This window comes from Andrena cerasifolii, chromosome 2 (assembly GCF_050908995.1).
Source record: "Andrena cerasifolii isolate SP2316 chromosome 2, iyAndCera1_principal, whole genome shotgun sequence".
Taxonomy (NCBI): domain Eukaryota; kingdom Metazoa; phylum Arthropoda; class Insecta; order Hymenoptera; family Andrenidae; genus Andrena; species Andrena cerasifolii.
In genome coordinates, this window is record NC_135119.1 from 11,340,495 (window position 1) to 11,366,012 (window position 25,518).

The 25,518-nt window shown below is 37.3% G+C and overlaps 2 protein-coding genes, 1 long non-coding RNA gene and 1 other non-coding gene across 4 annotated transcripts; 1 reads left to right on the forward strand and 3 right to left on the reverse strand.

Moving 5' to 3' along the window:
- Positions 1 to 947: 947 nt before the first annotated feature.
- Pdcd-5 (programmed cell death 5) lies at positions 948 to 3,731 on the reverse strand. The gene is made up of 4 exons (XM_076807542.1): positions 3,548 to 3,731; positions 1,640 to 1,748; positions 1,411 to 1,574; positions 948 to 1,341 (listed from the first exon to the last, which is right to left on the reverse strand). Exons 1-4 carry the CDS (start codon positions 3,611 to 3,613, stop codon positions 1,297 to 1,299), a joined length of 384 nt encoding a protein of 127 aa, XP_076663657.1. The 5' UTR covers positions 3,614 to 3,731; the 3' UTR covers positions 948 to 1,296.
- Positions 3,732 to 5,083: 1,352 nt separating this feature from the next.
- LOC143366425 (uncharacterized) lies at positions 5,084 to 21,646 on the reverse strand. Its single transcript, XM_076807509.1, has 7 exons — positions 21,154 to 21,646; positions 11,918 to 12,179; positions 10,052 to 10,308; positions 9,287 to 9,672; positions 8,649 to 8,917; positions 7,967 to 8,571; positions 5,084 to 6,818 (listed from the first exon to the last, which is right to left on the reverse strand). The coding sequence occupies exons 1-7, from the start codon at positions 21,186 to 21,188 to the stop codon at positions 6,371 to 6,373; spliced, it is 2,262 nt and encodes a 753-aa protein (XP_076663624.1). The 5' UTR covers positions 21,189 to 21,646; the 3' UTR covers positions 5,084 to 6,370.
- Positions 16,292 to 16,373, forward strand: Trnal-aag (transfer RNA leucine (anticodon AAG)). The gene has a single exon. It is a non-coding gene; the product is annotated as a tRNA-Leu (tRNA).
- Positions 21,647 to 24,013: 2,367 nt separating the features above from the next.
- Positions 24,014 to 25,451, reverse strand: LOC143366446 (uncharacterized). The gene is made up of 2 exons (XR_013084733.1): positions 24,693 to 25,451; positions 24,014 to 24,221 (listed from the first exon to the last, which is right to left on the reverse strand). It is a non-coding gene; the product is annotated as an uncharacterized LOC143366446 (long non-coding RNA).
- Between the last annotated feature and the right edge of the window lie 67 nt (positions 25,452 to 25,518).

A 25,518-nucleotide genomic window follows, 5' to 3' on the forward strand; every position in this document is an offset into this window, starting at 1 on the left:
TGTAAATACATATTTATCGTTTCTGATGTATGCGGCGTCTAGAATCTAGAACGATTATGATCTGTTACAGTTTACACTTTTTTTTTCACCTTCATTCTCAATATTTTTATGACGATGAATGCGCTATTTCTTCAAGACACGCTTATCTTTTAATCGCTTTAAGGTATACCTTACAAGGGAACAAATCGAAGCCGCGCACGCCGATTTTGATGAGATTCTGTAGATTTGCAGAATAGTAAAAAATATTTGACACGTATTTTTTTCTATCGGCTATCGTCCACGTTGAAGGGGTGAAAACAGCCCCTAAAGTGGGGAGTCGAAAACATATTTTCTGGAATATCTCGAGGACCATGTAGGAATTTTTTTTTTAAGTGCGAGTTTTTTTAAAGACGAATCCATCCCCCTACTCAGTGTTTAGAAAAATTCCAAAAGTACGTTTTCGGGGCTTATTTTACCCCTTCAATACGGATGATTGCCCATAACAAAAAATACGTGTCAAGTATTTTTCACTATTCTGCAAATCTACAGTCTCAGCAAAATCGGCGTGTGCGGGCTCGATATGTTCCCTTGTTAGTTTCCATATTCAGCAAATAGGTGGGCACCGTCCGACGAGGGTTAAAATAAAATATTTTAGCTGAATGAGCCGTTCGCAAGACAATACAAATTATGCAATTATACGAGCTTTCCTAAATCTCGTGAAAGAATTTGTCTTGTACCATAATTTTTAGTGACTCAGATATAAAATGTATTAAAGGTTTGTGAAAGAATATGAATGTTCAAGTAGGACTTTATGATCGTATATAAAACCAAAAGTACGTTTTTTTTTTGTGTGTAAGTATAGTAAAAGAAGATTCCATCTATCACAGGTTTGTGTACATTTTTTGGATGCTTGGTTCAAGGCATGAAAGTTCTTTTTAGGGGTGAAAAATCAGTATGGGTCCTGAACGTGTATTTACTTATATTTAATAAAGAAAATGATAATACATACTTGAATCTTTTTTTAAGAATTTTAGACTTACAGAAGTTACAAAGATAAGTTAAGTAGATGTGGTACGGAGGTATATAATTCGAGAAAAATATATTCTAATTAATTAAAAGTAATAAAACTTGAATTACAATTGGTGATAATTTAATGACTTGATTCTTTTTACGTTTATTTTTTTATTTCAATATACCATAAAAAATAAGAACATACAACTAATTAAGCGTATATTTGTGTATTGTAACTTCAATTTTTATTTAAAAATGAAACAGTGTAATGTTGCTGCTTGGCAAGTCGTGTAATAACTATAAGTGCTATAAATCATCGTCGGAATCCAGTGCCGCTCTTCGCCTGTCGAACTAAAATATAACTTTTGCCATTAATTTCTTCTTAACGAACATTGGTATATATAATGCATTTTAACTAACTTTAACAACAGTTTTTCGTTGCGTTTGTTGGTTTACGCTTTCAAGTAAACTAATAAGTTCTTTTTCTCCAAGTTTACCAGGTAACTGGCCGCGCTGTGCCATACTTAATATCATGTTCTCTACCATCTTCCCTTTCTCAGGTTTCCCAAGACACAATGTATTGACTAAAGGAAAAGTATATTTTATGCATGTACATTTATATAAAATGCGAATAGATCGATGCCCTTACGTCTTGCTCTGGCTGATTGATCTAATACTTGCGCAAGAATAGAATTCCTCATCTCTTCCATTTGATGCATTTTTTCTTCCATCGCTTGTTTATTTTCGCCATTGCCAGACTAAGTGTCGATACATAAACATTATAATTGAAGTAAATAACAGAACTTATTGCAATAATGTGCAATATTTCATTTTGTCACACTTTCAACCGAAGAAAGATATATTGCAATTAATGTACATTTATGCAAAGTTATTGCAACAAAGAATCTGACGGTATACATGTAAGTTGCTAAAACATATATAGCAACGTATAAACTTTAAAATAGTAGGTGGAATAGTTGATCAGGGGGAATACATGATCACATCAGCTTTTTGATTAATATATTGGAAATTTGTGCCTGCTGTCACGTTATCGTGGTAATGTTTGCATTATCGCAACACTTCACGTTGCAGTTTTCCTTTGGGAGCATAGAATAATATTGTTAGAAGCCTCGATCTGATTTGCAGCCAAAAAGTGAATATTTCTGTCTGCTTGTTCTTCCTCCTTTTCGAGTAAATGTGGCATTTTCAACGATTTGAAATATATTTCAAGTAAAAACAGCAATTTCTGGTATATTAATACTATTTATTGATTGATCTAAATATTTTAGTTAAGTTTAATTTCTCATCTTTTTCAAATCAAGTGCATTGAGGGATACTTGATCAGTGTGCAAGGTGGGATACTTGAACAGCTGAAAATGCCCCAAAAAGAACCATAGAACGGCTAATGAAACAGAAAAATACGGCAAAAAAAGTGAGAAGGAAAATCTTTTCTTCGTCATCATCTTAATCAGATGATATTTAAGTGAAATGTCTTTTAAGAATGCATTTATGTTGTTTTATTACATAGAGTTTAATTCTTCGGTTTTATTTGTTCAGTAATTCTTTCAAGTTTGTTATAGTTGACTTTCTTTTTATGATATTCCATTTATTTCATGTTATTGACGAAGATAATAAATATTTTTTAGAAATTTAAGGTGTTATTACTCTTAAAGTTCACTGATCAAGTCTCCCTAACCTTTTGATCAATTTTCCCCTTCAATGGGGGATACTTGTGCATAACATCACTGCCAGAAAATGTTGAAATTCAGTCATTAAAATTAGTTTTCAGCTCTCAAATTTGTACAAGTATATTGACAATACTCTAAGAATCAAAACTTACATAATTAAATACAAACAAAGCAAACCATTATCATTATTTTAATAAAAACCCAAAACTGTAATCAACTATCCCACCTTTCCCCTACCCTTAAAGGTGCTATCACCCTGTCCCTTGACGCTTCTAGTATGTCACTGTACCTGTTTTCTCAACAATACCTATTTCTGCCTAAACACCAGGTGACAACACTTTTAAAAATAGACTTGAAGTTCATCATTTTGATATATGCGAATACAGATATACCCAGACCTGTGATCCGCTGATATTGAGAAGTTATAGAGAATTGCAGTTGGCCTGTTAACTCTAAATAGACAAATGTAATAATTGTACCTATCCCTTAGTTTATAAGTCTATTTCTCAATATCGAAATTATATATTTCGGGTATATTTTTGAAGGAATTCTTGCTTGGTATTTAGGCTAAAAGTGGTAACGTTTGATTCCTTTTGGTAAGAATTTCCCGAAAGTCTAAATCCATTGCAACACACTTATTTCACCGAAGATGCCATCAACCTTAACGCTGACCTTTATTTTTGAGGAATTTGAAGTTAACGACCTCGAGTTTTATGTTATAATAATTTCATGTATTTTTGTAAGTAGCTATTATATGGTATTCTCGCCGGTTATGTACTCATTAAACAACGTGCGATTTATAATTTTTTAAAGTAATATTGTTCCGTAGCCCTTACTGTTGAGCAGAACAGGAATGTTGATATATTTACCTTATATTGTGACTGCAACTGAGCTAATCGTTGCTGTCGTATTGCTTCAAGTTCAGGGTCTGACATTTTTTACAGTGTTAATTTCTCCGGAATTCTCTCGAAATTCTATGCACTTTCCAAATGTTCGCAACTTCCACAGTTACCGATCCGCAACTCCTATTAAAGCCTTACGACGAGGAATATGAAGTTAGCCGAATATACACGCGATTCACGCGAATCAAACGAATCTACGCATGTTCAGTCCAGTACAGTCGATGAGGTTAGGAACGTTGGAATGGTCGGATTCGTATTACAGCGATAATGGATATATTGCAAAGGTAATAAATTGTATTCGCAAACGCTTCTTAAATGTTGATGAGAAAAGATATCATTGTACGATGCTTAAGAAACTGATTATATAAATTGGTGAGTTATAAGAAGAAAGACTTATTCGCAATGACACGTTTTCTCAAGTAGGTAATACCAAATAACCTCAACGAATGTTTACAAACTTTATAAGTATACTCAAATAGACGATCGGAGCAGACCAATTTTATTTGCTCCGCTCCTGCTCCGCTCCGACATCAAAAATACTTGCTCCAGCTCCTCTCCTGCTCCCCTCTATAGCGAGGGGAGGGACGGTGCTTTTTTTAAAACAAACATTCTTTTAATACTGTCAAGCAGTGATATTTTATTTGCAACAAACCCTATCTTTCTATAGTCTGATTTTCGAAAGTTGAGACCTGAGGCGGGTCCCTTGGATGGAGCGTGGTTAAGGAGAAACCAATGGTACACTATGCTGCACAGAATCCTTAGCGTACCATTGGTTCCTCCTTAACCATGCTCTCTATGCAGTAAAACTTATAAGGATATGTAGTGTTAAAATATTACTAAGTAACACTTTTAGTATCCTAAATAAATGAGCTCAGGGATGGATTTGCATATCGGCTAAGCAAGCTACAGCCTAGGGCAGCAAATTTTTGGCGAAAGAGAAGGTATAACCACAGAGACTTGAGACAACTTTAATAACAATTCACTTTCTTCACGGAGCAAATTAGCAATAACTCATACGTGAGTTATCACATTAAATTAATTTTAAAATTGTCTCCACTCTTTTAAATTAAAGTATTTGATGATATTTCACACAAAGGGCGGCAGACGCTTGTTAGCCTAGGTGCACCAAATCTCTAAATCCGCCCCTGATTGAGCTTATGAATATGTAAGTGTGAGAAGTATATATGAAAAGTAATATGAGAACTGGTAACGTGAATTACCGTCCCATACGTGTCTTAGACAAATTACGAACATACGCTGACAATTGGAGAGTAAGTTATGTTCTTCAAAAAGTTGTAAATTAAATACATAAAGGCTTCAAATTTGAAGTAATATGTACGTTACCTGTTTATTATCTTTAAAAGGAATGCAATATACAAGGATGAAAGGGATTTATAAAGTTTTACAAGATAGAATTATGTTAATTTAAAATTATAATCGCAATTATTGTTTTTATATAAACAGATGGTTAAAGAAAGGAGGAGATCTAAGGAAGACTTTATATTTTCTGTAACTTTTAATCTATTTCATTGCAATATCATAAAATTGGCAGTATTTGTTTACTATTACATTAATCCTGTATTGTTTACAGTATGTACGTTGTCCTAAATCGTAAACACAAACATTTTAGGGTATAATTTTTTTGGAACAGGGTGAAGTTACCAATAGTTGACCATGTAAGTATTCAGTAGTTCACAACTTTTCAGAAAAACGTGAAAAATAAGGTTTTTAGAAGTGCTACTATCTCTTTTCAACAGCGTGCAGCGGCTTCATCAGGGTATTAACCCACAGTTCGCCACTTCTAAAAACCTTATTTTTCACGTTTTTCTGGAAAGTTGCCAACTACTGATGCATGGTCAACTACTGGTACCTTTACCCTAAATATCGGAGGTGGGATAAATATCTAGTATGCTATTATTTACTAATGTATAAATTATAATTATCATATGTCATGTACAATTATATAGAGCATTTCATGGAAACTGTTACAAGTTGCTCCCGGTCTACGAAATCGCTAAATATTTGATTATTAATTATTTGCTCTCTGTTATCAATCATGCACAAGTTTCTTATTTCCGTACTAAAGTACGACGAAACACAATGATTTATCAATACCTTCAAAAGTTAATGTTTTAAATAAAAGAACAGTACAAATAAAAGTAGCAACAAAATAGAAGTAACAAGTACAAATTAAAGTAGTAGTTGAAACCATATGTGTACTACATAAATCACACGTCAACGGTGCATGCGTAACCAATGCAATTTTTAAACTCGATTTTCTCTCAACTGGAGTTTTGGCCCTATAAGAAGTGTTGCGTATATTGACCTAGCAGTTGGCATCTTAAAAAATGAAAATTTTTAAAAAAACAAAACAATTTCGTCCCTCTTCTTAATATTTTCAGAGTAAACATTTTGTAACACTTTACATAATGTCCTGTATACCTGAGCATACGCGTACATGCTAGAAAATAAATATTGATCTCTACGTATGTCTGTATAAATGAATACATAGTTTCACAAATTTCGTACCATACAAGGTTTGACGTATTTACTACTCTTTATTGTTCCGTAGAATGTTGTATGTTGAAAGTAATGTCTAATAGATGTCGCGCTAGTTATTATGCTAAATCGCATATGCATATATGTGTATTGTTTGGAAGAAATACTTATTCCTATATATTTTACGTTCACAAAAATGTTTCATTACTTTAGGTCGATATTATAAACTGCAAAGCCATTCGTTTCTGTTATATACAGCGAACGAAAACTGTTTAGGATGCATTTGTTACTTCAAATAGTATTTGTACTATCATACCATGGTGGCATCCAATTTGTCGTAGTTCTAGTTCTTCCCTTAGAATGAGGAAGAGTGCCGTCGATATTGTAATTTCTATCTGCTCTCCTCCTGCGGACTTCGTTTTTGTTTCTGTCAAGAATTTCATTATCCAAAACAACAAATGATTGGTTGTTTGTGTGTTGCTTAGTGCCTTTGCCAAAACTAGGAGAATATGGCCTGATAACATCATTTTGAAGTGCACGATCAGGCGAAGGATTGCAAACCCTTCCGGAAGACTGAAGTGATGGCGAACGTCTGCGCCGGAAACCTTGTGGTTCGTCGTCAACGTTACAGACATGAAGCCGATAAGTTGGACTGGGTGAAGCATCTTTTAACGTGTTGCAGTCTGCCGTGTCTAGCGGTGTTGGCCTTTGATTCTGTGTCAGCGAAGTTCTCGAACCCCTAAATTATTATTATTATTACTGTATTCGTGTCAGTTATTTTATGCACACGTAGCATGGACCAGCTAAAGGCATAAAGGCGTGCACTTCAATATTTTCATTGCGTTTGATCTTGCACTCAGTTTAAAAAGAGAAGCGTGGTGATTCATGAATTAATCTTTTTGAAGTTGAAGCTTCCATACCTTTAGGACCATCGATGTTTCAAAAAAGTTTATAAACAATTGATAACCGAAGCGCAGCGACAATCAATGAATTATTATTAATTTTTTCGATTCGCTTCACTGCGTTTCGCTAAAATGTGCGACGGGCATTATTGTCATAGTGAAAGCAACAACAATATTCTGGTATCAACTTTTTTACGTGCTCTATCCTCTCTAGTACACGTACAAGAATGTTTCAAAATAATGAGAGACCACATGTATTATACATACATTCTCTGTGTTAAGAGAAATCTAAAAGTCCTGCGTCATCTTGTAATCTAAGGTTCCACTTTTCAAATACAAAGAATTATAAAGTTTAGAAGTCAAAAAGTGTAGAGTAAATAATGAAGACGTGTGCAAGATCATTTTGCACTTGGCCGCTTCAGTGAAAATTTCAATTTCTGCAGAGAAATTCTATTATAATATTTTACTTATACGTAATGTACAATCAGTCTACGGAATTCAGAACTGATTCAAAGTCCGTATAATTAAGAACAATCCGAATGAAGTCGTCTTTGGACTTATGTATGTATTTTTATCAGAAAAATGTGAACCATCCACTGTGCTGCTTTCACGAAGTGCTTAACAGAAAAATTTCCAATTAACTGACTTGAAATATTAATATTTATACTCAACATTAAAAAGAGAACACTAATTGAAAAATATATATTTTCTATTTCGGCTAAAAAATATTATATAATAAAAATATTAATATTATAATTTCTAAAGCAAGACAACTTGAAATATTAATATTAATATTTCTTTTTCGCCAAAATAGAAAAAATATATTTTTCAATTAGTGGTCTCTCTTTAATGTTAACTCAAAGCAATAATTTTCTAAACAGTTTTTTTTTTCTAATTTACTAGAAGTTGGTAAATATGGAGCTGCACCCCTCTTGCTGCAAGGTCCTGAATTAAAAGAAGCACAACGATTGTACGATACACGAACCTTCGACTACCCGACGGCGGTCTTGCGCACACATATTCCTCGTGAATCCGCGTGTGTAACACTTGAAACGCGTCCTGATCTTGGGCAGCGTTCACGCACCCAAACTGCTCAGCGTTATTGTTCATCCAATAGTTTTCCTTTCGCCTGGAAGCACTTAGGCTGCGATCCCGTCTGCGATGCATTCTCGGCTCGGTGCACAACGGGCCCTCGCGTTTCGCGCAGTAAGCCGTTTTATATTCCGGCTCTAGGTCGATGCTTCCCTCTAAACGCAAATTCGCTGGCATTTTCATAGGCTCGACTCTCGGCACGCGGCCGTAAGGGACGTACTGCGATCTCACTTCGCTGGTAAGTTCGTAATCGCATCGTTTGGATTCTTGTTTACCGAAATTATGCTCCGACGGGATCAACGTCGATCTCACAGCTAGCGGTGGCTTTCGATACACAGGGTGATCCCTTTGATATTCCAAGTATTTCGACTTGTATTCCGGGTCCTGGTCGATTTTCATTGAAAAATTCGGCGCGGGCGACGAAGGTACTTTAGAGCCATCTGCTCGCCCAATCTCGTCGTCGGGTTTCACGATCTTGGGACGCTCTCGCGGGAAATCCTGCAAAGGAATTCTCTGTTGCAATTATATTAATCATTAACGTCCGACGAAATTGATACGAAGAAATGTAAATCTGCCTTATATGCGTCTTTGTATTCAGGAATTTCGAGCGCCGGTCCCTTCAAGTCCTCCAACTTCGAGACCAACATCTTCATCTCATCTTCTTTCTTCTTCCTCTCCTGTTGCTCCTTTCGTCTCTTTTCTCCTTGAGCGTCCGCTTTCAATTCACTCATCGACTGCTCTTCCCTCGTACGCGGATTAGTAAAATTTTCACTGTTCTCCGTGCTTTGGAAAAGGTTTTTCCCCGCCCTGAGATGAGATTCCGGCTTCACTGGCTGACAGCGTTCTGTAACGTGAAACGGTGAAATAAAGTTTAGCGTTCGAAAGGGGCCAATTTCAGAATGGTAGAAAATGGCCAACTTGGCCCGTGCTGCCCAGCGTGAAATGTTTGCAAGTCATAAATCTGCAGGTTCTAGGGATTCGAAGTCATCTGATGAGAAGTCGTAACAAATGACAAAAAAGGGGAAGGTGCATCGGGTTGAAAAATGGAAGTTGGTGACTTCAAAGTCGATAATTTAAACCGTGCCTAAAAAGGATAACGTGAAAAATAAGGTCCCCCAAAATTCGCTAGCTAAACATCCTTTAATACTTAAAATTGGCCATTTTGCACCATTGCTCTTTCCAAGGTGGTAGTTAAAGAATTTTCGATCGTCACCTCTGCCGTCGTGTCTCCTGAAGACGTCAGTGTACTCCGGCACGAAATTGGACTCCCCCTCCAATTTCAAGTTCGTATTCTGCCGCAACAATTCCGGCCTTCGCACCCCCACGAATGGCACGTAATTGGCGTGACTTTCTGTCACAGTTTCGAATTCACCCTCGAGCTTTAAGTGCGTGGGGACACGCGTGAGCTCGGGGCGGCTGACGTTCAGCCATTGAATGAATTTCTCGCACTTTTCGGTGGTCGTGTCCAGCTCGCCCTCCATTTTCAGGGACGTGGGTCGGCGTGCTAGTTCAGGCCTGTGCTGTCCCTCGTGGGCTACGTACGACGAATACGTTTCCGTGTCCGTGTAAAATTCCCCGTCGCGCTTTAAAGTAGTCCCTCTTTTATTGAATCGAGAAATTAAACAAGTTGAATAGTAGAAAGAGCTGCGGCTGTGGTATGCCACTATAACGGCTAATTTCACGCTGGATGATTCTAAGAAAGAATTTCAAAATTCGGGGCAGGTACATAGTACTCGGAAGGGTGAACGAAAATGTTCGGTGGATATGTAACTTTCTGTTAACGCGAGTAACGTATTGACCTGTAATTGTCAAGTATTTTATAGAAAAATAAATTATTGGAGTCTTTAATTGTCTTCTATTAATTACGGGGCGAGTCGCACAATTTCGGAGTCAAATTAAAATGTCCAGACTTATACAGGGGGGGAATAGATGTTTCGTGCAGAGAGTCGAAAGATTCTCAATTGAATTAAAAATTTACCTCCTAATGAGTGATGGTCGTTTACATGGGTTTACATGGGTAGTGAACTTGGAGTTTACAGTTTCGGTCTCCATCGTTTTGTCGTCGTCAATTTCTGCCAAAGAAGTCGCAGGTTCCTTAGTTTCCGGTGGGAGCTCGATGATTTTCGTCTCTAGTTTCTGAAGCTCTTCTGTTTCTGAGGGTTGCGCGTCTTCGATTGAACCACCCTTCGGCTGAGAATCTTCGGTCCGTTTGTTTACTTCCAGCAAGGTATTTTCCTGCGATAAGGGTTGACGATAATCAGTTGTTTAGTGAATTTTTGTTTATTAGATTTCACTTTCGTAAAGGATCGTCTTGGATACTAATACAGTATTTCGTAACAGGTGGTACAACCGAAAGAGTGGTGAAGCTTCGTGAAAAAATAAAATTCACAGGAGTCTTCGTTTCCGAGATAAACGATTTTGAAAACTCGCCTCATATGTATGCACTCGACTAAAAACCAGCGGAATGTATTAGTAAATATGGTATAATTACGATTGAAATGAATCCATGTGTAAAAATAATCCGAAAGTGTAAAATAACTTTTTTCGAATAAGAATTTATTTTTGATAAATTCGATTTTGATGATCTATTGAGTACCTACACACGTACTCGACTAAACATCGATTTTCTCGAAGAAAGAGTTACTCTACAATTTGAACTTATTTTCGCACAAGGATTATATTTCATATATAAAAGAAGAAGTTCTGACTGACTGACTGACAGACTCATCAACGCTCAGCTCAAACCGTTTAACCTAGGAACGTGAAGTTTGGAAGGTACATTGTTTTCATGACGTAAGCACCCACTAAGGAAGGATTTTTGGAAATTCTTTCCCCCAGGGGTGAAAAGGGGTAAAATGTATTTTCTCGGACTCCCTAATATCTCTTAGGCCCGATTAGATATCAACTTGGTTCTTACTCACAAAAATTACCCACATAAATGCCTAAAAAACAATTTCAGGATTTTTTACTAACCCACTCCTAAGGGAGTGAAAAGGGGTGAAATGAATTTTCACGGTTTCTTCAAAATCTCTTAGGCACGATTAGATATCAACTTGGTTTTTACTTCGAAGGTTACCCACATAAATACATAAAAACCAATTACAGGATTTCTTCCTAACCAATCCCTAAGGGAGTGAAATGGGGTGAAATGTATTTTCACGGATTCTTCAAAATCTCTTAGGCACGATTAGATATCAACTTGGTTTTTACTTCGAAAGGTTACCGACACAAATACCTAAAAACCAATTTCAGGATTTTGCCCTAATCAACCCCTAAGGGGTTGGTGAAAAGGAGTGAACTGTGTTTTCATGGAGTCTTTAATATCTCTTAGGCCCGAAACAAATCGCGGGTGTATTTTGATAGTACCTAATAATTCAGGAATTTCATTTCTACTTAGTGGAACCGTATCGACTAATAAATTCAAATGCTAATATTCAGCCACGTGCATATGTACCAGACGAGTTTGCAAAATCAATTTTCTCAAGAATCTAAGCTTTTTAGAAACAAGTTCTATTCTACATCCCCCATTTATTTATTCAGTGTAGAATTACCACATCCCTGGTTGTGCCATCTATTATGATATACCCTTATCTTTAACACGTTCCATGCCACCCCAGAAATTCAGGTTCTTCGTATGCCCTCAAGAAGTGGCAAAAAATTAAATAAATAATTTCAAAATGAATTTTCTTTTATATAGAAAACTTCATCCCCTATAGGTACCGTTGACCATTGCTAACAAACGCGGCAAGAAACACGTTAAATTTCGTCTAATCACATTTATTTGTTACGCGAATGTCTGTAAAAGAACGTTAAGAGGTATTGTAATTTCGTTGAGACTACCAACCTTTAGCAAATCCTCGCTGCTCGCTCGGAAGGTTTCGCGATACTCCGAGACGAGTACCTTGTCTTGTAACTCAGGATAGAGTGGAAGATTGTCCCTGGGTTGACCTTGAACACGCCTTCTTCGATAACGAGCCAGTTCGTCCACTGTCAACCCTTCCAGGAGTGGCCATTTCTCCTTGGATTTGCTTTTCCGCCCTTTGCTTTTGCCCTGCGCTAGCTCAGTGTCCGAGGGCGATTTGTCGACACCATGGGAGGACCTTTGCCTGCGTATTGGTCCAAGTCTCTTACTACTTGCACGAGGATCGATGGTGTTTCGAAAGTTCACCGACACCAATGTTTTTAAAACGTCCTTCTAATATTAACCACTGAATGCACAATCTCGCCGGACAAATTGAGCAGGGACCGAGAAACGTGGCTTTCATCCCAGCTCACGTCGCAGGAAATATACATCCCGTTTTATCTTTTAGGCTAATGAAATACCGACTACTGTTATCGCATCGCTAAATTACGTCCCACACCGTGTTTACCCTACCCGAGCGATGCTATCGGTTTCTTCGGCAATTGGTCATTCAACCTCCACCTACTTTAAGAAAGCCGTCCGCATTTACACGCAAGTTTCATTCATGAAACCGGGTTAGTTACCCTCGCCACTGTATAAAATTTGGCAAACCGGCGAATCCCAATGGAACGCAAAGAATCTCGCGCCCACGTTCGTAAGAAGATACCCTTGGAACGATCACGAGTGTCAAGCCAATTACCCACAAATTCAACGACTTCGAAGTAGTTGATATTCAAAACCCTGGATCACGAATCATTAGGATTATGTTAACATCGAAATGTATTGCGTTGAAATTTGAAATTCAAGTGGCTCGTAAGAGTGCGTAGTACAGGTTCGAATGTTTTGAACAATTGGAAATTGGAATTTCACGAGCGTCGAGAGGGTTGATGGCTCGTGGAGGGTTGTCGAGTCGAAGGAAGGCGAGAAAGTTGGAGCACCGACCCGGGTGGATGCCCGGAACGGACTGAAATCTTTCGACGGCGAAACTGAAGCTGCGGGAGAGGATGAGGGTTGGGTTGAAGAGGAGGCGAGTCGGCGAGCGCGCAGAGGGTAGAACGAGGAAGGAGAAGAGGGTGGTACGAGGCTACATGCCTTCGCAGCGAGACTCCTAGACGCGACGCATCGATCTACGAAGAGGAGCTCTGAAAAAGAAATTTCGTTACAGCCTAATGGCTCACGTGCACGGAAACGTTTAGAGCTATTACACCAGTGACTATCGTACCAGAAACGCAGTCGATGAGTCGCCCGATCGAAATCTGCGCGAACGTTTTATTTCGTGGAAATAGTGATCCTTGAACTCGTATCGCATTATTCACTTGCTAACTAGCGGAGGCGAGTTAACTCGTCATAGGAAAATTCCTCGCCGTTGGGTGGGATGAATTAACTAACTCGTCATGGGAGAATACTTCCGGGCTGGGTAAAGGAAGTTCGATTCGTAACGAAAGCGAAAAATGTCGGTCTTATTGTGGACGAAACGGGTCGATTCTTTTATAATTATTATTAAGTGTATAAGTACTATTAAGTACACTGGATACGCTTCTTATCGAGAAATGACTCCGCTAACAGATTAAAGGGAATTATTTATTTATTTATTTATTTATTTATTTATTTATTTATTTATTTATTTGTTTGTTTGTTTGTTTATTTATTTATTTATTTACTTACTTACTTACTTACTTACTTACTTACTTATTTACTTATTTACTTATTTACTTATTTACTTATTTACTTATTTACTTATTTACTTATTTACTTATTTACTTATTTACTTATTTACTTATTTACTTATTTACTTATTTACTTATTTACTTATTTACTTATTTACTTATTTACTTATTTACTTATTTACTTATTTACTTATTTACTTATTTACTTATTTACTTATTTACTTATTTACTTATTTACTTATTTACTTATTTACTTATTTACTTATTTACTTATTTACTTATTTACTTATTTACTTATTTACTTATTTACTTATTTACTTATTTACTTATTTACTTATTACGGGACAAGCCCAATGTGTACAATAAAGAAAAACAGTGGCATACATACAAGAACTAGAAAAAATAAAAAGAAGAAAAAAAAATTAAAAAAAACTAATTAAAGTTAAGTACTGTCCCTATCTTAATCTATGACAATTTTGTGGAGATTGCTTTTGAATGTTTGCAATGATCCCCCGAAAAAAATTGATGTGGTCTGAGTAGGAATTGGCAACGTCGACGATCCGATTTACAGGATCGCGAGCACCAAACTTCAATCACTTACAATTAGTTCTTATTTATTGGGTCGTGTGAAGAGTAAATCTATAAGAAAGAAATCAGAAATCATTTTCACCTGGAAAGAAAATTTACGTATGGATTTCAGAAAGTAAGGAATAAAAAGTATTAATATTTTTCAATCATGCTTCTTTAATTTATAAAGCGAAGTTCTGCAGTAATAAACTTTGCACTTTTAACGTAATAACGGGCAAATGATCTGTAAAAATACAGCAACAGTTAATATTACATATTCGAATCAGACCACCAGCAGTGTTTACGACCACTGAAGTGTTAGTAGAGTTAGCCAGTAGTAGACAGACGCGATATCCAAGTCGTACCTACTCATCGTATCGTCAAAACCAGTTTTCACAAAAACCAAACTTCCTCCGTAGAAATTTTATTCCACATTTTCAATTTATTTTTAAACGAAGAATTAACCCGAATTTCGGTTAAATAAGAAATAACTAGTCTGTAATTATAAACTGGAATGGAATTAGGATCGTCCTTTTTTCGACTGTATTCATTTTAATAACCAATTATCCTTATTTTTCTACTAAATAAAACCTGTAGCGAAGTGTGGATAATATTTTGTTGCCATTATTTTCTAATATACCATTTATTAACTAATAGACACTTATAAACATTGTTTTATAATTGTAAATTCAATATGTATGTATATCGCGTACGTTGTACATAAAATAATTTATCGGTTATAATCTGAAAAATACGATTTAAAAGAAGCGACGGTATTGTGCAACAAATTATAAAATCTTGTTAAATCATCGTGTATTTAATTGAAAGCAAGAAATGGGATCGTCTGTTTTGTAATCGATATCTCAACCTGACCCACAAAATAGAGGATTGAGTGTAATTGACCAGCGTTTCTACGTGATTGGCACACAATTACGGCGTTCTAACAAATTGGCCCCGATTCGGAACCTTCTATTCATTATTGATGTAGATTTGGATTATGTCCAGAGTTCGGACGAACCAATACTCTAAATGAAATCCTAATTGCACCTTGATCAGATGGTTATCATACTGCGTTCCCTTAGGCTAAACAAATTCACAAATAACATTTAATTAATCTCGAAACGCTTCGTGGTAGCGAGAAAACTTTTGGTAAAAATTGAAAATTTATAATTTTCAAAGGCGTTGAAAGGACGAAAAGTATAGGGGGAAAGTGATTTCAAACTTCAAGTGTCGTTATTTTCTTAAAAAATGTCATTTTTGCATTTTCGGGTTTCTCCCCTAGCCAGAAGAATAATCTTCAAAATAAGAAAAGTTTCAGTCGAATCGGATAATAACTTTTGGAGATACAGGTCCCACCAATTTTGATCAATTTTTTGACGCCTTGACTTTAACGACTCCACAGTGCCGTCTGTAATGATTAATTATAAAACAAAAAATATATTTCTATAATTGAAGACATCCTTAATGCAATGCAAAAAGTCCCATTAAATTATATATAGTAGTTTTCCTTTAATTAATTCCTAAATATCACCTATTTTTGGGGGCTCTAAACCAGACCCCTTAAACGTAGAGGTGAAACGGATTAAGTAAAGGCGTAACCACACATTCGGCGTATAGGGTAAAGGGCCCAATTACTGCCACCTAACTAATTACTGGCACCTTACTCTATTTTACTTAAAATAACGAACAAATAAACTATAGTATATAATCTATAGTATAGATTATAGGTTGAATTGCATAATTCTTTTTGTGCATGACTTTACAACGTTTATTTATTCGTTATTTTAAGTAAAATAGCTTAAGGTGACAGTGATTGGTTAGATGCCAGTAATTGGGTCCTTTACCCTAGCTCCACACTATGCGCCTATTCGGCAAATGACGATGGTTTCGACTCGCGATTGGGAGCTGTGAAGATTCGTACAGAAGCTCGCGTAAATATTCGGCAATCGGCGAATAGCGAACATTTGCCTGCGTCGGTAGATAGCACGCATGTGGTTGCTCGCCGAAGGACGACTATTCGAACGGCGAATGTGTGGTTCCACCTTAGCGTGTGATTGCACATGGAGGAACGAGTTGCCACGAGGGTAGCGTGGCCGAGCGGTCTAAGGCGCTGGTTTAAGGCACCAGTCTCTTCGGAGGCGTGGGTTCGAATCCCACCGCTGCCAATTTTTTTCTACTCTGTATAAAAATCGCGTGCAAAAGTTTCGAGACAGTTATATTTTTAGCTCTGTTTTGTAGGAGGCGCATCGAAACGTATCCTAAGATAATATAAGATCAAAGTCTGACGAGGAAGAGAAAGCAAGAACAGAGTCGATTACTAGTTTCTCTATTCAAGGCAGTGGGGCACTCAGGATTTAATTTTTGGGTAAGCCGAGTTGAATGGATAAAAATATTTTCAATGCAAATTCAATAAAATTCATTAGGTGATTATAAAATTTTTGTTACAGAATAAAATCCAGTTTTCTTTTCTCTTTACGAAGCTATTGAATTACTTCAGTCGTGGTTACATTAATCTTCTTTCTTATTTTTCTTTGGGGGTGTCAGGGCTCCTTGCCCCCTCTCGTAAGTGAATCAAATTAAATAGAGTAAACGGAATTAAGAATTAATTTTTGCTTTCCCTCTCCAAAACACAGTTATCCTGATTGCCTTTCAACTTTTGCACGACACTGTGCAAATTGCACGTCAATGGGGAAAAAGCTTACAATTAGAGCAATCTCGACAACTATATGTTGCCAACTTCTGGACTGTACAGTTCCAATAGAATTATTTAAAAAATTTGATTCACCGATTTACGAGGCAAATGCATTAGGAAGCACGAAGAGCAATTGCCTTCTCAGTTTCTCTTTTTACGGCCGTGCACGATAGCTGGTTTTTTGCTTTTTACTAACCACGACAGGAGCTACTCGGCGCTATTAATCATCGAATAAAGGAGCATTTGTCGTTTACTTGGCATGTACCGTAGAACATCTATGATCAGAATAGTTTAGTTACCTGGACTCTGATATTCTTATAAAATACGAGTCCGCAGTTACAAAAAGGGGCCGCGCAAAAATCTGAAAAACTTGAATTTACCCATTTTTTTAACACACAGAAACGCAGAAATCGAAATATCCCAAAATTAAAAATATATGACTTAGGCCACTTGCATAAATAAATAATCACCAGCATATACCTTTTCTCCTGCTGAAACTTCTATTATAACTGTCAACGCTGAATTTAAAATTAATTAAGGATTGGTGGCGGGGGTAACCTGAAAGCTATGGATTATTTGATAATTATTTTTCCACACTTTTGTAATTATAAAAAAAGAGATGCAACCTTTTGTTTAGACTTCTTTTCGATATCTCTCACCGTTCTCGAGATATTCCACTATAAAGAAAACTCTGTATATTTCCAAGGGGTGATTTCAACCCCTAAAATCGCACTGTGGCACCAGCAAAAAATAGTTTTGTGTTACGGATGAACTACCTTACTTGCACACGAAGTTGCATAATTTTCTGAATTTCCGGGTTGCCCAGTGGCCGATGCCCAATTGCCGCCAGGGCCCCATTTAAAAAAAGAAAGATTTTATCTAAACACTATACTATTTCCTGTACTACTACACTTAGTCCGGTTTCAGTAAACTACTTATTCATTTCCCCGAAAAATCGAGCCCTCGGAACGTTTGCCACCTGGGCCTTTTTCCTAAAATCTGCCACTGGGGTTGCCTAACTTCCCCTGCGAGTCAACAAGAATCATTATGAAATCTTCCCCGCTCTATGCCACACAATTTACCAATCCGTTTCTGTGTGCGTGCTGCTTTATGGTGGTGCGCGATCGCCTTGTAATCGCGATCGAGCGTTTCCCTTTTCAGTCTCGCTTCGGTGCGCGACGGATAAGGGGTCACGGGGGCTCACGGGCGTTTCTCATTCGAGATCCTTTCGTGCGCCGAATTATCGTGCTCGCGATGCCGGGATCGTACTCGAGACCCAGTGACCCCGATTTTCGTTCATCGTGCCCGCGACAAATTTCCATACGCCGGCGAACAAATGTCCGCGTCCGCGGGGCGTTGACGCACGCACACGCAGCCGTGCTGCCGCCCCTGGACAGTATTTTCGCCCTCGCCGGTTCGCACGATTTCGATCTCTATGCATTTTACGGAGGGGGGGGGGAGGTTTGCGCGCACGCGAGTCCACTTTAAAGAAGCAAGGAGGTCGCGCGCCCCTAAAGGTCTCCGGCTACATATGCACCACCCCCGTCGAAGCAATTAGTAACGTGGCTAGATTGTCTTTGCTTTATTTCCGTGGTACATTTTTCATTGGATTTCGTGGATTTTAGGTGGTTTGATCCCTTGGTAGGGGATGGAGGAAATTTGTTTCTCAAATACGTCCCTTAACACATTGGCAGAGATAAAAGACTTTCATGGTTCCGTGTATTTAACTTTACTTGGATGATGAACGTGGGTCACTCGGGACCCAGATTTAAGCTTAGGTATCTACGCTAAAACGCAGGATAAAAGTTTCTGCAGGGCAATAAATATAACTGTTATTATTATCTTAATATATAAAGCAGAAAGTGTTTGTGTGTTTGCCTGTCGCTTGAAAACTTCCGAACGGTAAACTCTGGGGTCACGAAAGGTGTTTTTTAAATAAATAAAAAAAAATTTCTTTTATAAAATCAGAATCTGATTTTCGGGCGAAGCCGAGTAGTAAAGGTAGTAAGTAGTATTATATTATAAGCTATAAGAAAATAAGGTAATTGGACTTCAAAGCTGACTCCGAAGTATGTTTATACGAGATTTCGGTATCGGTCAGAAATGGTCCGGGTCCGTCGTCCGAGGGTTAATATTCTACATCACTGCTAATGGCAGTAATATTATTCAGGCGTTTGCAAATCTAAGAGTTTATTTATCGTAAGCGTGCAACGCAAAGTTGTAGTCTCAGTCGAATCGGATAATAACTTTTGGAGATATAGTTCCCACCAATTTTGATCAATTTTTTGACGCCTTGACTTTAACGACTCCCCAGTGCCGTCTGTAATGATTAATTATAAAACAAAAAATATATTTCTATACTTTAACACATCCTTAATACAATGCAAAAAGTCCCATTAAATTATATATAGTAGTTTTCCTTTAATTAATTTCTAAAGATCACCTATTTTTATGGGCTCTAGACCGGAACCTCCCCTTAAGAGGGTAAGGCAGAGTAGACGTTTTTAAAAATTTACTTCTCATTGCTAAGGATTTTAGAAGTGTAATACTAAAGAATTGCATTAAAATTTGTTTGTAGAAATAGTGAAGCTATAAACGTTCTATCAGATATGGAGGATAAAAAGATCATACAGGGGTAGTCTCGTGTCTCGAGCCGAAAGGGGATGATTTCTTGAGATCTTTTTTAAGGATAAGTAAAATGTAAATCAAATTTCAAGTCCATCGGTTAATTAATTCCTTGGATTTTGACGTAATACTTTTAAGATGTATATTTCACCCTCCCCACCAAATGGAAAACAGAACCCGTAATGCAATTAAAAATTAGAGAGTTAAATAAAGTAAAAAATATACTATAAACACAGTATCCGAAATATACATATACTTAATGAAATAAATACCATCAAAGGTATCAAAGTGATGTAATCTCAGCTAAGAAAATAAAGAAGATAAAAACATAAGTAATAATACCTTTTTAAATCGCCTCCTCAATCACCAAGTGTTTCACCTTTAGCATTTTATTTTTAGAATCTAATAAAGCGTACAGGCTACCATCTACAGAAATAAATTCTAAATAAACCGTCTGTAGTTAGCCAGTATGATGGGATTAGTAAACTTTTAACTAATTACCATTAACACGTTCGTGTGCGAGAAATTACCAAATGTAAATTGATTGCTCGCCTGCGCACAGTAGCGGCAAAATCTACTGAGATCGAAAGGATACTTAAACACCTTAAAGACCTTATAGAAGCACTTAAGGTTGATTTGGATGATGAATAGCTAAGATAGAGAAACGCTTTTAGCTGGGCCAGGAAATTAAACCCCGATTCAAATTTATGGACAACCCCTGTCAGATTCCATTTACCCTCGATGCTCGTTACCCTTGATTCTTTAAAACGATTCGATATGTTTTTAAATAGAGTAGCCCAGATACTGCTAAACATGTATGTATCACAGCAAGCACGGTAATATTGGACAGATCGTCTCGACAAGTTATGTACGATATCTGTGTCAACTGGGATTCGTCGGTGGGGTTCTTTAATCTACGGAAACGCTCGAAATTTATTTTCCTTTCGTGACAGAAGCTTCGATCTTCGTAAATGCACGAATCTACCAATCATAAATTTACATCGTCGTGCACGGATACCTTTGCAACTCCCAATTTCCATATTTAGAGCGCACTATCGTCGTACTTTTCTTAAGGTCGGCATCATTAAGGAATTAACGTTGTATTACCATCTTTCGAACTAAAATTTTTGACTGATCTTATTTTACTTATTAAATTAAATATGCTTTTTATTAACGTTTCTGCTGTAACCATCCCGCCTGCACTAATGCACCCCTTTTTTTACAAGAACTTAATTTTTTCAACAAATCTACACGATGTGAAGTGCGCAATGAAAATTCTAGTTTAGCAAACAAATTCTGAATGTCTAAAAATTTTAATTAAACAATCAGGTGCCGCAGAGAAGAAACAGTAGAAGATACAATTATTCCACAGAAGCAAATAAAAACGTCCACTTTTAAGCTCACTCATAATTTGCAGTGACTTCCGAATGAATATTAATTGTCTGTTTAAAAACACAGAAATGAAGCAGATGGCGGATGGATCTATAAATAGATGGCCACGGGTCTGCCGAGGCGTTCGTTAAACCTGGAGAGTTCGATAGCCTGCAATAAACCGTTTCCCGCCGTTCGGGTGGCCATTCGAAGGGGCGACGGCGAAGGAGACACGTCGCGCGGCTCGGTGGGATTACCTTTTGCTGGAACGGTCGCTTTTGCCCTCGCCCATTGCATCTTCTTGTTCAGCGATCAGCTCCCAATGCGCGAAACTGCGGTGCCGATGAGGGGTGTCCGATTTCTTAGGAGCAGCGCTTACCGCGAAGGGGCAGCGTGTTTTCGCGAAGAGAGGAAGGGGATCGATAGGATGACTCGACCGTGCCAGATCCTTCTGCTGGCGTGACTGGCTTTTTGGGCAAGATGTTAATGAGAAGGTGCCGGCGATACACCTGCGCAGCTGCGGGCAGGGATGCCGCCCGAGCGGCCGCTAGCGGTGCAAAGACGACCGTCCTGGCCAGTGCCCAGTGCCCACTTGTCCACCTAGGTCAGCTGCTCCTCTCGTCGAGGATTGCTGCACCAGGGTGTGGAGGCGATGGGTAACGATTTACGAATCGAATTTTCGGCACCTCACTCCGAGGTGTCTCTAAAGAGATACAGATGAGGCGCAGTATCGGTCAATAGTTTGGGTATACTTATTAAGGGTATAGGTATCCCTTCATTCATTTAGTCTGTTTAAACACTTTGAGTGGTGCTAGGTTTTCAAAAATGCTCTTTCACGTTGGTCGGGCTTTTCTGTGCGATCGCTATTGCCGAAGAAGTTTTACTTAAAAATCGATTTTTTTTTTTCATTTTTCTTTCGAATGTTCAACCTTTTAGGAACACGTGTTTAAAAGGATTTTTTGAAATTCGTAAAACTCCTGAAGTTATAGACATTTGAGTAGGGGAAAATGCGTGGGTAAAACTCGGTAACTCGGCGCTCACGTAAAACTTTAAACGCATTTTTCTCGAAACAGTGTTCTCAAAATCGGTGGGACCTGTATCTCCAAAAGTTATTATCCGATTCGACTGAAATTTGTTCATTTTTAAAAATATACTTCTGGCTCGTGGAGAAACCAGTAAAACTTTAAAAAGAAATGAAAATTTGTAATTTTTAAAGGTATTGATAGGACGATAAGTATTGGGAAAAAGTGATTTCAAACTTCAAGAGTCGTTATTTTCTCAAGAATGTCGTTTTTTGTAATTCTTTCTGGTCAGTCCACGAGCTAGTTTCATACCCTTTAATAACCTGACATTGTTTTTTACTTCAGACTAATGGTTTAAGTGCTACAGGTTCCACCGATTTGGGTGAATTTTTTGACGCCACGACTTTAACGACTCCTCAGTGCCGTCTACAATAATTAATTATAAAACAAAAATTCATTTCTAACGTTTAAGACACCCTTAAATCAGTACAAAAAATCCCAGTAAATTATATGTAGTAGTTTTCCCTTAATTAATTCCTAAAGATCACCTATTTTTATAGGCTCTAGAGCAGAACAATCCCTTAATGGAGAAAGTATTCTTAAATTTTTGAGTATTCTATTTATTTGTTTTTGGTATTTTAAAGTTGTTTAAAATGTTATGATATCGGTGATGCTTATTTAAAACAGGCGCTGCTTATTGTCACGTGTTCTTTCTAGCAGAGTATCAGCTGTTTGACCTAAGGAAGCCGGAAAATGTATAGTATACACGATTTTCGCACTATTCCCATAGAGTACCTACAGCAGTGGTGGCGAACCTTTTTATCTGCACGTACCAAAAATTGATAGATAATATTTATCGACTGGCTGACCTGTCGAGCAGGTTTTAATAGGGAGGGAATAGAAAATTAATCATTGCAGTATTTTATTGAAACAAAAAAAATTAACATAGAATTTACACGTTATCATATAGTAAAAGTTGGCCAAAATATTTTAGTGTATCTGACTGTTGTATATAGATAAAGTTAAGTAGATATAGTTATATCACAGACCAGGTATAGAATAGACCTCTCATCCTATTGTCTTCAGTGTCTCCGTTCTGAAGTACCGATATTCTGAAATGACCACTGGTTTACGAGCGCCCTCTTCGTTTTTTGAGCGGTGGGTACGGAAAACATAGTGTGTTTCTAGCGTTGACGCAGGTAAAGCTGCCGGTATCACAGAGAAAAGTATAGGAGCTGTGTTATACCACAGACGAGGTACAGAGTTCTATTTTTGTTATGGTCAGAATCGATCGAAGCGTCCCCAGTACACGGACGGACCCTAATGAAACTACTGCGGTCGATAAAAAGAACTTGTACAGAGGTGACATCTTCAGGTACTCTATGTAGATTAATTTTTTACGCGTAGTTGCCACATTTTCTGTTCTTTCTGTCTCCCTGCCGCGCTGTTGCCACAACTCCTTCTATCGAGGAATACAGTACGAAAGCTGCGCTAGCGTCAGAGTAGGGATCGGCGGACTCCAGCTACCGCTGATGGAGGGGGATGCACCTACGGGAGCAGTGGTTATGTGTGCGTGACTGACGCAGGCGCAGTTCATGCACCATCGTCACTGCTCCTGTAGGTGTAAAACCCTAAAACGGCGCAACGAAGCTACGTGGCTACAAATATTTCCCCCTAATTAGCGGAACGCCTAATTTCAACGTACGGTGCTTATTAGCATTCAAACGCACCAGATCACCTTGCACTGATGTCTACTGGAGGCAACTGTACCCTCAAAAACTTCCTTCTTGCCGATTCCAGGACGAAAGTTGGTTGAAACGGTTTGTTTACTACATCGCGTATACGTACACGGATTTTCTAGCTTGAGTGAGCGTACGCACACATTCAAGGCCCGGTGAGACGGCAGCCTTACAGAGGTTTTCGAATTATCGATGTTCGACTGTACAATAAACTGATTAGTTTGATTAAGCGATTAAAATAAATACTTTAACTGAATAATTACAATTAATTCATATATCTTTGTATAGTCTTAAAACAGTGCAAATATAAATCGAGGTACGTTTAAACTGTTCTTACAAAATGCAATACAAGAATATTCAGTTGCAAGTTAAAATAACTGAGCGAGTATATTTATTCATTGCGTAATGATATTATAAATTATTTTATGATTATACATCCATTAATCATATAAATTGCAAATAGCCTGAATGAGTTGAAATACAGTGTCTACGATATTGCAATAGAGTAATTCTCTGCTAACTAGATTAAATCATTATTTTCTTGTGTTCATTGTTGCCCTTCACCTGTAACAAAAAGAATAACCAGTTCTAGCAATTTATATATTACATACAAAATGTAAGTGATATGTCAAGAACATTATTCATATTCTATATGAAGAATCGCAATGCAAAATATATATATAAACAATAACTGGATAATTCTCCTATCATATTTAGAAAGTACACAAAAATTACAAAATGTGTTAAAGGAAAAAGAATTACATTAGGTAAGATATGTATAAAATGTTGCATATTCTATGCTTGTATTGTCAGTTCATTCTATTGCTTTACCACTTTCGTGATATAAGCAACATTGAATAATTTGAAAAAAATAGAAATATGCTGACTATAGTTTGAAATACTTTATAAAACCCCAAAACACATGTAGAAACAATTGACGTAATACCCCCTAACCCTGTAGCTGGACGAATCGAGCATGGCAGCATGACTGAGGGGAACGATAAATTCTCAGTTTATTTGATGCGTAATATTTACATGATTAACGTATAACAATCGAATTGTTGATGACGACATGATAAGAGAATCACACAGGTCAGAGACATTCGAGACACTCCAATTATTTATCCGCCAACTGTAATAAAAACGTTCGTGGTAAAACTGCAATCTGCAGCCACCTATTGACAAATAAGTGAATTAAATACGCCGCAGGGCGAAGCACCGCGAAACACTAAATTCTACCTTTAAAATTTGAAATTATACTTTATTAATAATAACATTTTCGAAGATTCAGTTATATGATTAGAAGTAAGATACGCTGCAGTTGCTCCTTCTTTCTACGATAACTTCAAATATATTAAACAAACATTTAATTTAAAGAGATAAACTGGTGCACTGTATTCTAATTACGTTATAAATCAATATTATAGCGCATCTGTTTCAAATTCAAGTTACTCACCATCAAGAAGAAACACAAATTTAAGAACTACTCAACCGTTCCATAAAGTTACGTTTAAAGAATATACTGCTTCACTACATACACCTACTTCTAATTTACTTGCAAAAAGCGTTACAATTTAACCAGCACTTTGCAATTTTTCTCCGTAAAAGCTGAAGAAGTTCGTGCCTCTTGCCTCCATCATTTTTAATATGTTGGCTGACCTGTACTTGATTCAGTTACAGTATTACCACCGCTTCAACCCATATTATTCTAAACCTTTTTTTTTAAATCATGATATATATGTGTGGTACGTATGTACACATACACGTTCATTCCTGCTCTCACCGATAATAATTGTTCATACATCGCAAATGGTGCACATACACTCCCCTAATGATCAGACCTTGCGAGCGTACGGAGCGA